We start from the raw sequence: 14,111 nt of genomic DNA, 5'->3' as shown, positions 1-14,111 counted from the left end.
TTAATATGAGTTAAATGCTGTATCTTCCCTCGGGTCATAAAGTTTGCCTCTTTTTTGCATTTTAATCCCATAAACTGTGGAGAAAATATAATATGCACATGCCTAAGCATTTGAGTAGTTTTACAGTTAGCTTACATAAGAAAGATCACAGTAAATGCACCAAGTTTATGTATTTGGAGAGAAAAAGTAGTTTTTGTAATACTTACATTCTTAAAAGAGTCAGTATACAAACAAAGTGGGTTTTGAGATGGAAAACACAAGGTGCTCTGTCCTCCCCTTCCAGAGGGATTTGTGCAGCAAGTCTCTCTGTACCTCTAACCTTAGTTTTCACAAAAGATGAGATCAGTTAAACCCCAGAGAAAGATCTGGAACACAAATCAGGTCATGTAAAATAAATGTTAAAGCTGCACAAAGTCTGACTGGCAGACTTCCGTGGGCACAGCATGGGGAAGGTGACTGGCATGTGTGTCCTCCAAACAAAAGGATGTTTCAGGGCAGACGAGGTTATTGAATCCTGAAGGACGCATGTGAAATCCAAAGCTGGGAATACTCGGACAGGAGGGTGCAGCTGGGAAAACAGACACGACAGGGACTAGTAGAGCCATTTTCACCAAACTGCCAGTAAAATTCAGGAGATTAAAGACAACATTATTCAACTCACATCTCCGATTGCATACCAGACCTTCACCAGCGGTTTAGCCGCAACAGGCCCCGTTTTTTTAAAGTGTTTTTATTTAAAATGTTTTGGTTGTTCTCCTGTATGTACCCTACAATAGGGCTGCACGATAATGGCATGAAATCAAAAATATTTGTATATTATGAATAAGTTAGTTATTTGCTATTGGATCATGACTATTTATCATGATTATTCACAGATTTTAGCGAATCTGCACTTTCACTTGTACAGAAACTGAGTACTGGTTTAACTTCTATGTGGTGCTCAATACCTGCTAATAACAAATTAGGGCTGTGCAAGATATTTAAATAATATTGCAATAGTCCTTTCTGCAGGCTTTGTTAAAATATGACAACAACCTTATTTCTGTAGGCTACATTTTAACGTTGATTGCATCAATCTGGAGCACTTTAAGAACAAAATGAAAGACATGGTTGTATATGTTGGTTTAGGAAGTGCTTCATTTGATGTACAGTCGAGCACACATTTTAAACGTCAATCTCTCAGCCGATTTTTTCTTTCAAATTGTTGAAAAGCAATATTGTGATTGCGATTATTATTCTATTAATTGAGCAGCCCTACCTGACTAATTTGTAACATACTTATGAAACCCCCTCACTCTCTATACAAATGATTAAAACATTATTGCATCATGATTTAGCTTCTTTTACACTCATTATTCAGCTGTTTCAGAGGTGAAATAAAAAGAGGATCTCTGTTGAGTTTACTCTCATTCATTTTGTATGTGTCTCTGTGTTCTTCTCAAAGCAGCACAACACAGCAATGCTCCATTTTAATTTAATTAGTTAGCTTCATCTGAATATTCATTTATTACCGTTATAATCCCCAATAAATGACACAGTTTTGTCTTTAATAGAGGCATCATTTGGCACTTTCAGTCTCTCAAGTCTTTCATTGATGGAAGAAACTGCTCTGTTTTATCTTGATTAACCATGCATTATATTATGAATTGGCCTACTTTGTTAAACGTCAGCACAGATTAATTTGAACATGAAGCCACTGAATAGAACAATGTCAGTGTTGCAGGTTGAACAATCCACTTTAAGAACCTCTCACAAGCATCATATATTGCAACCCAGTCTCACGGCATTTCGTGTTCACCAACACGATTTTTAATCTATTGATTCGTGTTCTCCAACACGATTTTCCCTTTTTTTTCGTGTTGCACAGCACGATTTTAAAAGCAATGTATTTCTACTGCCTGCAGCACGTCTTTTTCTCTGGTCGGGTCGTGGAAGACCGGAAGCTGTGTGGTTCATAAAAACATGTTCTTACTCAATATCAAGCCACAATTATTGCTTTTATTTTAAATCGTATAATTTCGGACTTTTGTTGCCGTCTGTGAGGAAAATAAATGGGGCTCAGAGCCTCAGGATACTGAAATCTGTATTTTTTAAATCTTTTTTTCCTTCTAATTTGTTATTCTTTTCAAAATAACACACTGTTATTTACTCACCAATAACACACAATTATCCTTGCTTTTATTTATTGGTTTAATTCCATAATCTCTGGCTTATTTGGCGTCCGTCAGGAACTGAATTTCAAAATAAAAATAACCGGAAACAGACGTAGGCCTATAAGGGACATTTTCGAGCATCATTGCGATTGTCAACATTTCTGAGTTTAGGATGGCCGAAGACACTACACTACCCATAATCCCCAGCTATCGTTTAGGACTACAGGCCCCGTGATTAATATTCAAGCTCTGGGATTGGATGTTGGAGTGGCAGCGCCAAGGTTATTTGAGTTACTGTTGCCTTTCTATCATCTTGAACCAGTCTGGCCTTTCTCCTCTGACCCCTGGCATCAACAAGGCATCTTCTCCCAGAGAACTGCCGCTGACTGGATATTTCCTCTTTTTTTGACCTTTCTCTGATGGTTGTGTGTGAAAATTCCAGTAGATCAGCAGTTTCTGAAATACTCAGACCAGCCCGTCTGGCACCAACAACCATGCCACGTTCAAAGTCACTTAAATCACCTTTCTTCTCCGTTACTTCACCAGGTCATCTTGACCATCTCTGCATGCCTAAATGCATTGCTGCCGTGAGATTGGCTGATTAGATATTTGCGTTAACGAGCAGTTGAACAGGTGTACCTAAATAAAGTGGAAAATGAAACGGGATATTTAAAAAAAAGAAATAGTTTTCTTCTAAAACCCAAAGAAATTCAACTTAATATCTAATAAAACAAAGAAAATGGGAATTTCCATATTTAAGCTGCTGAAAACAGCATTGTTTTTCCATTGTCATAAGATAAAAAAGTCTCTTAAACAATTTATCGTGTTTCTTCTGTTCGATTGGTGAACAAATTAGTTGACTAATTGTTGCAGCAGTGATGTTTGAACTGTATACATGAAAATACAATGAGCCATTAATGCAAACACTAATGCAACACAATGAGCTCTACCTGCTCTTTGATCCACGATGAACCACGTTCCTTTACATCATTTTCTCGATGTTGTACATTCATAAACTATTCTCTCCCGAGCCTCAGATCTTGACACCGTTCGGGCTCAGAGGATGAGCCCTCACACAGAATAACTAACGCAGGAACCAGCAGCTCTGAAAACACGGGAGTAATACAGGAACCATGTCTTTTCATTTCTCTCTGGCTTAGTCTTACTTTGATCTGTTAGATGTACACAGTATCCCGCTGTAATGCACCATTCACATCACTTTATCCACTTTATTTACCAGCGCTGACTCAGTGAAGTAATGTTGTAGTAATGCTCAGGAAAAATAAATGTTTCGCTAAACACAGTGTGTTGCTGTGCAAAGGAGAGTTAGAGGGGTACCTTTATGATTTATGGGTTTTCCATCTCCTATAGTGTGTTATAGGTTTTAGTGCATGTGAAGGGTCTACAAAGGCTCAAATCCCTGTGTTCCCTACAGAGGGAGTTTTCTCTCCCACACATTAGACTCCTTTGTTTACTTCTGGAACAAAGTGACATCACTATGTAATACTTTCGCTTTTATTTGCTAGCGCTCAAACCTATTGTACATGATAGGCTAAGGGTTGGGACATCTCTAAGCCATTGACCATTCACAACAGAGCCAGCCAGCTAACCAATCAGAGCAGACTGGGCTCTGGTTTAAGACAGAGGGTGAAAAGATGTGCTGCAGCACAGACAGTGTGAGAAAAATAAAGAGCTTTTTGAACATTGAAGCATGGAGACATGTCACAGTAGAGACACTACATACTGATATACACCTGAACATCAGCAGGAGAGGACTCTTTAAAGTAGAGACACTACATACTGATATACACCTGAACATCAGCAGGAGAGGACTCTTTAAAGTAGAGACACTACATACTGATATACACCTGAACATCAGCAGGAGAGGACTCTTTAAAGTAGAGACACTACATACTGATATACACCTGAACATCAGCAGGAGAGGACCCTTTAAAGTAGAGACACTACATACTGATATACACCTGAACATCAGCAGGAGAGGACTCTTTAAAGTAGAGACACTACATACTGATATACACCTGAACATCAGCAGGAGAGGACCCTTTAAAGTAGAGACACTACATACTGATATACACCTGAACATCAGCAGGAGAGGACTCTTTAAAGTAGAGACACTACATACTGATATACACCTGAACATCAGCAGGAGGGGACTCTTTAAAGTAGAGACACTACATACTGATATACACCTGAACATCAGCAGGAGAGGACCCTTTAAAGTAGAGACACTACATACTGTTATACACCTGAACATCAGCAGGAGAGGACTCTTTAAAGTAGAGACACTACATACTGATATACACCTGAACATCAGCAGGAGAGGACCCTTTAAAGTAGAGACACTACATACTGATATACACCTGAACATCAGCAGGAGAGGACTCTTTAAAGTAGAGACACTACATACTGATATACACCTGAACATCAGCAGGAGAGGACCCTTTAAAGTAGAGACACTACATACTGTTATACACCTGAACATCAGCAGGAGAGGACTCTTTAAAGTAGAGACACTACATACTGATATACACCTGAACATCAGCAGGAGAGGACCCTTTAAAGTAGAGACACTACATACTGATATACACCTGAACATCAGCAGGAGAGGACCCTTTAAAGTAGAGACACTACATACTGATATACACCTGAACATCAGCAGGAGAGGACTCTTTAAAGTAGAGACACTACATACTGATATACACCTGAACATCAGCAGGAGAGGACTCTTTAAAGTAGACACACTACACACTGATATACACCTGAACATCAGCAGGAGAGTACTCTTTAAAGTAGAGACACTACATACTGATATACACTTGAACATCAGCAGGAGAGGACTCTTTAAAGTAGAGACACTACATACTGATATACACCTGAACATCAGCAGGAGAGGACTCTTTAAAGTAGAGACACTACATACTGATATACACCTGAACATCAGCAGGAGAGGACTCTTTAAAGTAGAGAAACTACATGTTGATATACACCTGAACATCAGCAGGAGAGGACTCTTTAAAGTAGAGACACTACATACTGATATACACCTGAACATCAGCAGGAGAGGACTCTTTAAAGTAGAGACACTACATACTGATATACACCTGAACATCAGCAGGAGAGGACTCTTTAAAGTAGAGAAACTACATGCTCATATACACCTGGACATCAGCAGGAGGGGACTATTTAAAGTAGAGACACTACATTATACACCTGAACATCAGCAGGAGAGGACTCTTTAAAGTAGAGAAACTACATGCTCATATACACCTGCACATCAGCAGGAGGGGACTATTTAAAGTAGAGACACTACATACTGATATACACCTGAACATCAGCAGGAGAGGACTCTTTAAAGTAGAGACACTACATACTGATATACAGCTGAACATCAGCAGGAGAGGACTCTTTAAAGTAGAGACACTACATACTGATATACAGCTGAACATCAGCAGGAGAGGACTCTTTAAAGTAGAGACACTACATACTGATATACACCTGGACATCAGCAGGAGAGGACTCTTTAAAGTAGAGACACTACATACTGATATACACCTGAACATCAGCAGGAGAGGACTCTTTAAAGTAGAGACACTACATACTGATATACACCTGAACATCAGCAGGAGAGGACTCTTTAAAGTAGAGACACTACATACTGATATACAGCTGAACTTCAGCAGGAGAGGACTCTTTAAAGTAGAGACACTACATACTGATATACACCTGAACATCAGCAGGAGAGGACTCTTTAAAGTAGAGACACTACATACTGATATACAGCTGAACATCAGCAGGAGAGGACTCTTTAAAGTAGAGACACTACATACTGATATACACCTGGACATCAGCAGGAGAGGACTCTTTAAAGTAGAGACACTACATACTGATATACACCTGAACATCAGCAGGAGAGGACTCTTTAAAGTATAGACACTACATACTGATATACACCTGAACATCAGCAGGAGAGGACTCTTTAAAGTAGAGACACTACATACTGATATACAGCTGAACATCAGCAGGAGAGGACTCTTTAAAGTAGAGACACTACATACTGATATACACCTGAACATCAGCAGGAGAGGACTCTTTAAAGTAGAGACACTACATACTGATATACACCTGAACATCAGCAGGAGAGGACTCTTTAAAGTAGAGACACTACATACTGATATACACCTGAACATCAGCAGGAGAGGACTCTTTAAAGTAGAGACACTACATACTGATATACACCTGAACATCAGCAGGAGAGGACTCTTTAAAGTAGAGACACTACATACTGATATACACCTGAACATCAGCAGGAGAGGACTCTTTAAAGTAGAGACACTACATACTGATATACACCTGAACATCAGCAGGAGAGGACTCTTTAAAGTAGAGACACTACATACTGATATACACCTGAAAATGAACAAAATATGTCCTCTTTAAAAATGAGAAAAATCATCAATCAATAGTCTCTAAGGACTGCAGGGAATCAATATTATATTTATCCAACAATGGAAAATAAATGTATGTAGACCATCACTAACGCTGTGTTTGCAAGTGTCATTTAGATATAAAAGCGCTTTGCAACTTTTATCAGAATAAAATCCTTTATATTCTCTTGACAGGAAAGCAGTTCTTTGTGATTGTCAGACAGGCTGCTGGAATAGTCTGTTTGTAATCATGAACATTCAACACCATGTCAAAAGTGAAGGAAATATGATAAATGGATAACTTGCTCTATTTTCTTTTTACGCCACTGGAAACATTTTTAAAATGATGATGGAATAAGAAAAGAACAAGCAAGAAGGCAAATAACAGTCATATTTACTGCAAGGTTTACACTCAGTGTAATAAACTGCTCATTTAGAATAGTTGTAAATGTCATTCTTTATAATTTATTGTAACTCCAAACAAAAATAATTTCTACAAAAAATATTCAAATAATGTCATATAATAGTGATACGTGGTCGATATCTTTTTCTCTCTCTTTTAAACTTCTGATAAGTTAAATTCTGTTAAATTCTGCTTCCTGAATACTGTGTGAAGATTAAATCTCGCTAAGTGTGGCAACAATCACTCATTCCTATAACATCCACAATAGTGACTAAATTCTTTTTTTATAATTTGTAACCCCCTGGATATAATATAATAAGTATAATCTCAGCGACTGTCAGTGGGCACATTAGATACAATGACTCAAGATATAATTATTAAAAAAAGAAAAGCAGCAGAAATAGAATAAATGTAAAATCAAGTCTCATCTTCTGAGAGGAAATGAAACCTGGTTAATATACTATGTAGGCCTCAGCAGCGGGATCGAACGCCGTCGAGTGTTCCCACACACACACGTCGGCCGTCAGTCAGACGGAGGTGTCATCCAACCAAGGAAAAAGGACAAAAGAAAAGGTCCACATGTGTGTAACAGCCATTCCCTTAGAAGTGAAACAGTGGTGACTTAAGTGTTTATGCTTTTTGGTTTGATGCGCATTGCTCCAGCTCAGGAATAAAGGGAACAGTGGTTGGTATGATTCCCCCCCCCTCTTTCCGTCTGCATCTTTTTTCTCTGAGGTCGCTCCTCTTTTTTCCTCACACCTGAGCACACACTCGGTATCATAACAGTCCTGTGAGGTGTGCGTGTGTGTATTTATGTGTTTGAAAGGGGCTAGTTCGTGTTGTGTGAGTGAGCTCTTTGCGAGTGCTGCCGTGTGTGTTCAACGCGTCCAGGCGGCCCTTCAGACCCCTGGCCTGGCGTACACACACATAAACACACACTCCCTGGTCCAAGGGGGTTTGGTGGCTCAGTGGGGCGTTAACGTGTTCAGCAGGTTTGCTAGCAGAGTGCAGAGCAGCAGGGCGGCCGTGCTGAGGTGCAGGGGGGGGGCGGCGCTGCAGTCTTTGCCTGCCTCGCAGCGGGACTGTTGGCACAGGACCCCCTTAAACTCTGGAGGACAGATGCACTTCTGGTTCTGGTTGCATGTTCCTCCGTTCTGGCACAGGAGCATCTCCTCGTCACAAACGTTAGCTGAGAGGGAGCAGACAGAGAGAGGATCAGGATCAGAATACCTTTGTTCGTCCCACAGAGGGGACATTTACATTGTTACAGCTAAAGTGAAGATGGAGACAAACAATGAAACACTATTAGATAAAGGACATGCACATAACATTTAAAATGTTATGTATTTTTCCTTGTATCGTGTCTTGATCTGACAATAAAGAATTAATCGTATCGTGGTTAAGGGTTTGCAGACGTAAGGCGAATGAGAGAGGAGTTGGGAATAAAGAGGGCACGGCAAAGTGACAGGCGGTGAAACGATAGCGTGGGCGTAAAGAGCACAACAGAAAGATGTATGGCAAAGAGAAAGACAGGTGAGGGGAGATAAGGAGGGGTAATGTCAGAAAGAGCATGATGGGAAACAGAGATACTTGGGGAGGGGAGGAATCCAGGGCAAAAATAACAAAGTAGAAAATAAAGCGGGAGGAAGGGAAGAGGCAAGATGAATTCTCCAGTCTTTGCCTCAGGGACAACAACAGGTAACACCTGCCTTTTTTGTTTTTGCAGCCCTTTTCTCTGTCTGTTTTTCTTGAGCCTGCAGTTTCTCAGGGTCAAGTAACAAATCCTTGTCTCAAAGCCAGCAGAAAATACACTGCACATGCTATATTTGCTAAGTAATGATCGGAGAAAGGAATAGCATCATTACAATTCTATAAAAGGCATTAGGGGGAAACACAGAGGTACTGCAAGAGATACTTGGCCTGAACATTTTCTGTGAGAAAGAAGAGGGGATCAGGCTTTTATGAAAATAAATAATTACATGAGCAAATATCTTATCGCTAAGATAATTAACTATTTGGAGTAACATGTCAAATCTAAAACATACTGTGATACTACATGTCCCTTATTGTAATACATAAACAAGACTTGCATGCCTGTGGAGTTTGAATGTGTGTGTGTGTGTTTGGTTGTGAGTGTGTGTGTGTGTTTGGTGTGTGTGTGTGTGTGTGTGTGTGTGTGTGTGTGTGTGTGTGTGTGTGTGTGTGTGTGTGTGTGTGTGTGTGTAGGGTATGTGGGAGATGGTGGATGATAGAGGAAGGCCATTCCCTGTAATGGGGTTAAGGAGTGACAGGGTCATCAATTAAAGGGGTAGCTGATGCTACTAATGAGCTCCATGATCTATTCCCCCGGGAGGAAAGAGAACATGGGAGGATGCCGAGCTGCAGCCTGTGGCACCGCAACTTCCTGTAAGGCTACTCTGTTGTTCTCCTCTGGATTTCTATAGAGTTGTGAAGTGCCCAATAAAATCATGCCTTGTTTTTTGGTATCCGGCAGCTTATCCAAATACCTTCACCCTAAACACTGCACTTCCTCGGGTCCTGAGCAAAACATCTGCCAATTGTGATGTTGATCGGATGAGCCATTGTTGAGGAAAATGACTAATCAATACGTCCCGTACATCTCCGGTCTCTGTCTTCCTCTGTTCTTCACTAATCTGTAGTGAGAGCTTTACCCAGCATGCTGTTCAGCCTTGTAAAAAAAAAACCTGTCTTATTTTTATTGATACCAATGCTACTATCAATTCTGTTTATCGGTCTAATTTATTGATTGTCTTATTGATTCATAATGAGTTTTCTGTATGGAAAAAATAAGTATGCCTGCACAGGATTTATGATATGAGTCTGAACACAGTTTAGAGTGTCTGTATAACATTTTAACATGTCAAACTAATGGGAGCAGGGGGCCACGTCTCTCCCTGCAGTTAGAGAGGACACATAGAGCGCTAGGAGTCCAGCTAGGACGAATACGTGTTTTATTATGACAGTTACGTTGAGGTAATTCATGAAAAACACTGCTATTTCTTGATGCAAGTTTCCAGCAGGGTAGATGCAGAGTTTGACACCATGATGCATTAGTTAATGCAAAGCTTATCCGTCAAAAGACATGCCACAAATGTAAAATCAGATCATTCTTTTTTGACTCAAACAGGACATATCAGGAAGCCTGGGGGACCTTTCTTACATGCATTCAATACTCTGTAAAACAATCTGTTATTGGTATAGTTATCTGAAGTATATATATTAATTTAATCAAATTCCTTGATCCAAATGAAATCAAAGTATAGATGTGACAGAGACTCACAGTAACAGCCTTGTTTCCAGTAGTATCCGGGCAGACAGTCGTCACACTTGGCCCCCGCGGCTCCGTCTTTACACTGGCAGTAGCCCGTGCCGTTACACCGGTCATGAACAGAACCCATCTGGTTGCAGTTGCACTCTGAAAGAGGAGGGATAAGGAGAGATTTGAAATTCAGATTTGACCTAGAGTTGAATTAAGTTCTGCCTGAACGTGTGCATTTGTATTCAGACCACAGATCTGTCTCTGTATTGATGCCTTTCAGAGCAGCAGCACTGTGTGTCAGGTGGATGAGCATCAAAGTACAAAGGCAGACTCCTGCAGATATTCAGATCTGAAATGAAGGCTCTTTTTTAGCAAGATTTGTTTTGCTTTTTTAAAACCATGCATCTGTTTTCTTCCATAGAACTCCCAGATAATGTGATATGGTGTCTGGAGATATAAACTACTGTAATTTAAAGCATTTTTAAAGCTGTTATTTAATCTTACAGACAGACTTTGGAAGAGACTAACAGAAAATGAAATGACAGAGGGGTTTTTGTGACATATCATCTGTTGTTTGGGAAACGTATCCCATCTAAACAGAACTGCAGGTTATTTTGATCGCAGGATATCTGCTTTCAAAGGCAGGTAGAATACGTGCAGGGAACATGGCAGTGTTTGAGTAGTTTAGGGAGATGCTGACGTCTTTTTTTGTTGTGCTGCATAATTAAACCACCTCAAGGTTCCCTCTGTTGACATTCATATGATGTTTGATAGCTTAAAAAACACAACTTACTCACATTTCATCTCCGAAACGCTTTACTACCAATAACACATTGGTACAAATGTTTTTCTTGCCTTGAAATGCTAACTACTTAATGCGATTCACACTTTAAAAGAAGATGACATTGAATTGTAAAGCATCATTTGTATTTCGTGCAAGTTGTGCATCGTTATACATATATTAATAGATGCTGACTGATATCCAGATCAGTGGTAGCAGATCAGAGGTGGTGAAAAACTGCAGAGCTGCACATTTGCATTGCATGTGTCAGTTTGTGATGAATCAAGGGTTTATCTCATAGCCTGATGTTAGCCCATAGCTTGTCTTCCACTGTCAAATTACCTCATTTGTAATCAAGTTTAATATCAAATATTAATTGAAGTGAAACAGATTACGCAACCACGCAATGCAGATGCGATCCGTGTGTTTGTGGGTCAGGATATTGGGATTGCATGTGAGCCGCTGAGTGAATGCGTAGCTGTTTACAAATGCATTAGTGTTTGGGAGGCCCTGCTTTCTCGCTCTAGAGACGCGCAGTGTGAACTGATTTCTGCTGCCATGCTCGCTGTGTGCCAATGAGCTTGCAGATCAGCTAATGGGGACTTATTTGTGCTGACTCCAAGGCCTGGCCCTGCGCGCCTCAAACACCACGGCTTTACCCTCCAACCCCCTGCAGTCCACCTCCAGACGGATCCAAGTCAACACCAGATTTGAGCTCCACAGCTATGCAAACACACTGACCTCTTTTTAGGACATGCCTTGAGTTTAAAAACAGTAAATACAATGTGACAGTATTAAAACCATAAAGTGTTTATGTACAGTCAGAAATAATATTATCAGCTATTTTATTGTTTTTGCTCACTTGCATCTCAGCACATTGCATTCCAAATGTTTAAGTGATGAATTTGAGCTTTAAGGGCGCCTGAGGGTGTTTGCATTGGTATTAGTCAAACATTGTTGGACTTCTAAACCTTTTTATACTCACAGTATTACCCTCAGATTCAGGACTATGCTGCAGGGCAGTGAGCCTAGACATGGTTTTTTTCAAGTGAAGATCTGAAAGAGCATCTTCTGGGATCACACATTTCAGCTCATATCTGACTATTACAGATTTGTTACAGCATGGTACCTTACCTTACATAACTTTATTGAAATCTGCAGTAAACACATTTTTATCAGTGAGAGTCAAACGATATCACTGTATAACTTTGCTGTTTTTAACGTTTTTCAGCTGCCTATTTAAAAATAAAAAGGATATGAAACAAGCCTTTTTTGTTTATTTAAAATATCTTTAGGCATCTGATGACAAAATGATGTCCATTATGCAATCTTATTTTACCTCAAGTTTCCAACAGCTTATAATACCTGGCACTTTAATGTGTGGTTCCTAGATCCTCCCCGGTGTTTCTCGCACAGCGACTCCCTGTGTCTGTCTGCTGTTTGCTGCTGAGTGTTTATTGAACAGTGGGTTTTTGGAGTGTTTTTACAAAATAAAAGCTGCCTGCTGCATCTGAAAATATGATGAAAGCACTGCGAGTGAAATAAGGTTATCAATTAATCTATCGACCATATTACTGATTATTGATTAAACAAAACTCATAATTTAACCAGCAAAGAAAAATCTAATTGAACATTGTGTTAATTAAAGTTAAAGTTAATTGATTTGTACAAAGTGCATTCTTTGTGAGTAACACTGAATATAAATATGACTTTGGTTTGGAAAGAGAGGAAATGCCACAGGGCACCTTGTTAAATATTTAAAATACAATAATCGTTAACCTTTCACTAAAAGTGGTCTATAAAGGTGTCAGAAAAAGCCTCTGTATATTTGGCAGAACTTTCATTTTTCTAAATAGGATGAACTACTGTGTGCATCTCTTTAAAATGTTACTTCTAAATGACCTTTTTGTGGCTGAAACATCTGAGTTGTTGGTAGAATGTTTTAAGTAGTAGCATACCCTTTCTGTCACACACACACACACACACACACACACACACACACACACACACACACACACACACACACACACACACACACACACACACACACACACACACACACACACACACACACACACACACACACACACACACACACACACACACACACACACACACACACACACACACACACACACACACACACACTCCCTGAGCCCCCTTCAGACTGACCGATGCACACGTTCTCATCATCTAGCTCGGCAGAGGCGTTGCGGAAGTATCCCAGCCTGCAGTGCTGGCAGTTCTGGCCTCGGGTGTTGTGCTTGCAGCTGACGCACGTCACGATGTTCAGGTAGTCGATGTAGCTGCAGCGGTTGGAGTGGCCGTAGCACTCACAGTCTGAGAGAAGAGACACATTTATTTTACTAGGTGATTCAAATACAAAAGCTACAGAGTAGTGGTTGGCAATGTAATTTTATATAATACAATATAAAATGTACTTAAGACATAATAAGAAAAAAAATAACAATTTAAAAATAAAATGCAGCAATGAGCGTACAGTTGTATTATATAGTTATTTATCTTAATGTATTATCATAATTGTTATTATTATGTCTATAAAACAAGGACCATATATAAAACTCACAGATCTCAAAAAGACATTAGCTGATTTATGCCAAAATGTTCTAATTTCCACTTGCAGTTTAATAAAACACACTGTTATGATATAAATGATATTTAATAATTATAAATACAGTATGTGGACTGTAAACAGATATACAGAGATCAAGAGTTGAAGAGTCTGTGGGCAAAAACTGTCCCTGAGTCAGGTGGTCTTTCCTCTGAGGACATGTTTTATATTTGAAGTCACTTTGGAAAGGGTGGTATCTTTTCTTAAGCATTCTCATGGGATTCTTCAGGGACAGCAGGAAATGCACTAACAGATTAGTCTGATGGTTTTAGACGTCACTGAGCAGAGGACTCTGAGTGTGTTTTATGACTCGCCTCTCTGACTCTATATTGGTTCAATAAAGACAGACCCCTCCCTCTCCATTACTACACACAGGTTTGCTGAGTGTGCTTCACTGGGCTGCACTGATTACTGATT

At 39.8% G+C, this 14,111-nt stretch overlaps 1 protein-coding gene across 1 annotated transcript in view; it reads right to left on the bottom strand.

The window, feature by feature from the left end:
* Window positions 1–7,040: 7,040 nt before the first annotated feature.
* Window positions 7,041–14,111, bottom strand: part of LOC117533107 (netrin-G2) — an 86,164-nt gene continuing 79,093 nt past the window's right edge. The window contains exons 6-8 of the mRNA XM_034196740.1: window positions 13,235–13,402; window positions 10,303–10,437; window positions 7,041–8,190 (exon numbers count right to left, since the gene is read on the bottom strand). Coding sequence (XP_034052631.1) covers window positions 7,967–8,190; window positions 10,303–10,437; window positions 13,235–13,402 — 527 coding nt within the window. The 3' untranslated portion in view covers window positions 7,041–7,966. The remainder of the gene's footprint in view (window positions 8,191–10,302; window positions 10,438–13,234; window positions 13,403–14,111) is intronic.

This window comes from Gymnodraco acuticeps, unplaced genomic scaffold, assembly GCF_902827175.1.
Source record: "Gymnodraco acuticeps unplaced genomic scaffold, fGymAcu1.1, whole genome shotgun sequence".
In the NCBI taxonomy this organism is placed as follows: Eukaryota; Metazoa; Chordata; class Actinopteri; order Perciformes; family Bathydraconidae; genus Gymnodraco; species Gymnodraco acuticeps.
Note: the sequence above shows the minus strand (reverse complement) of the source record. Positions and strands in the feature narration are given on the sequence as shown.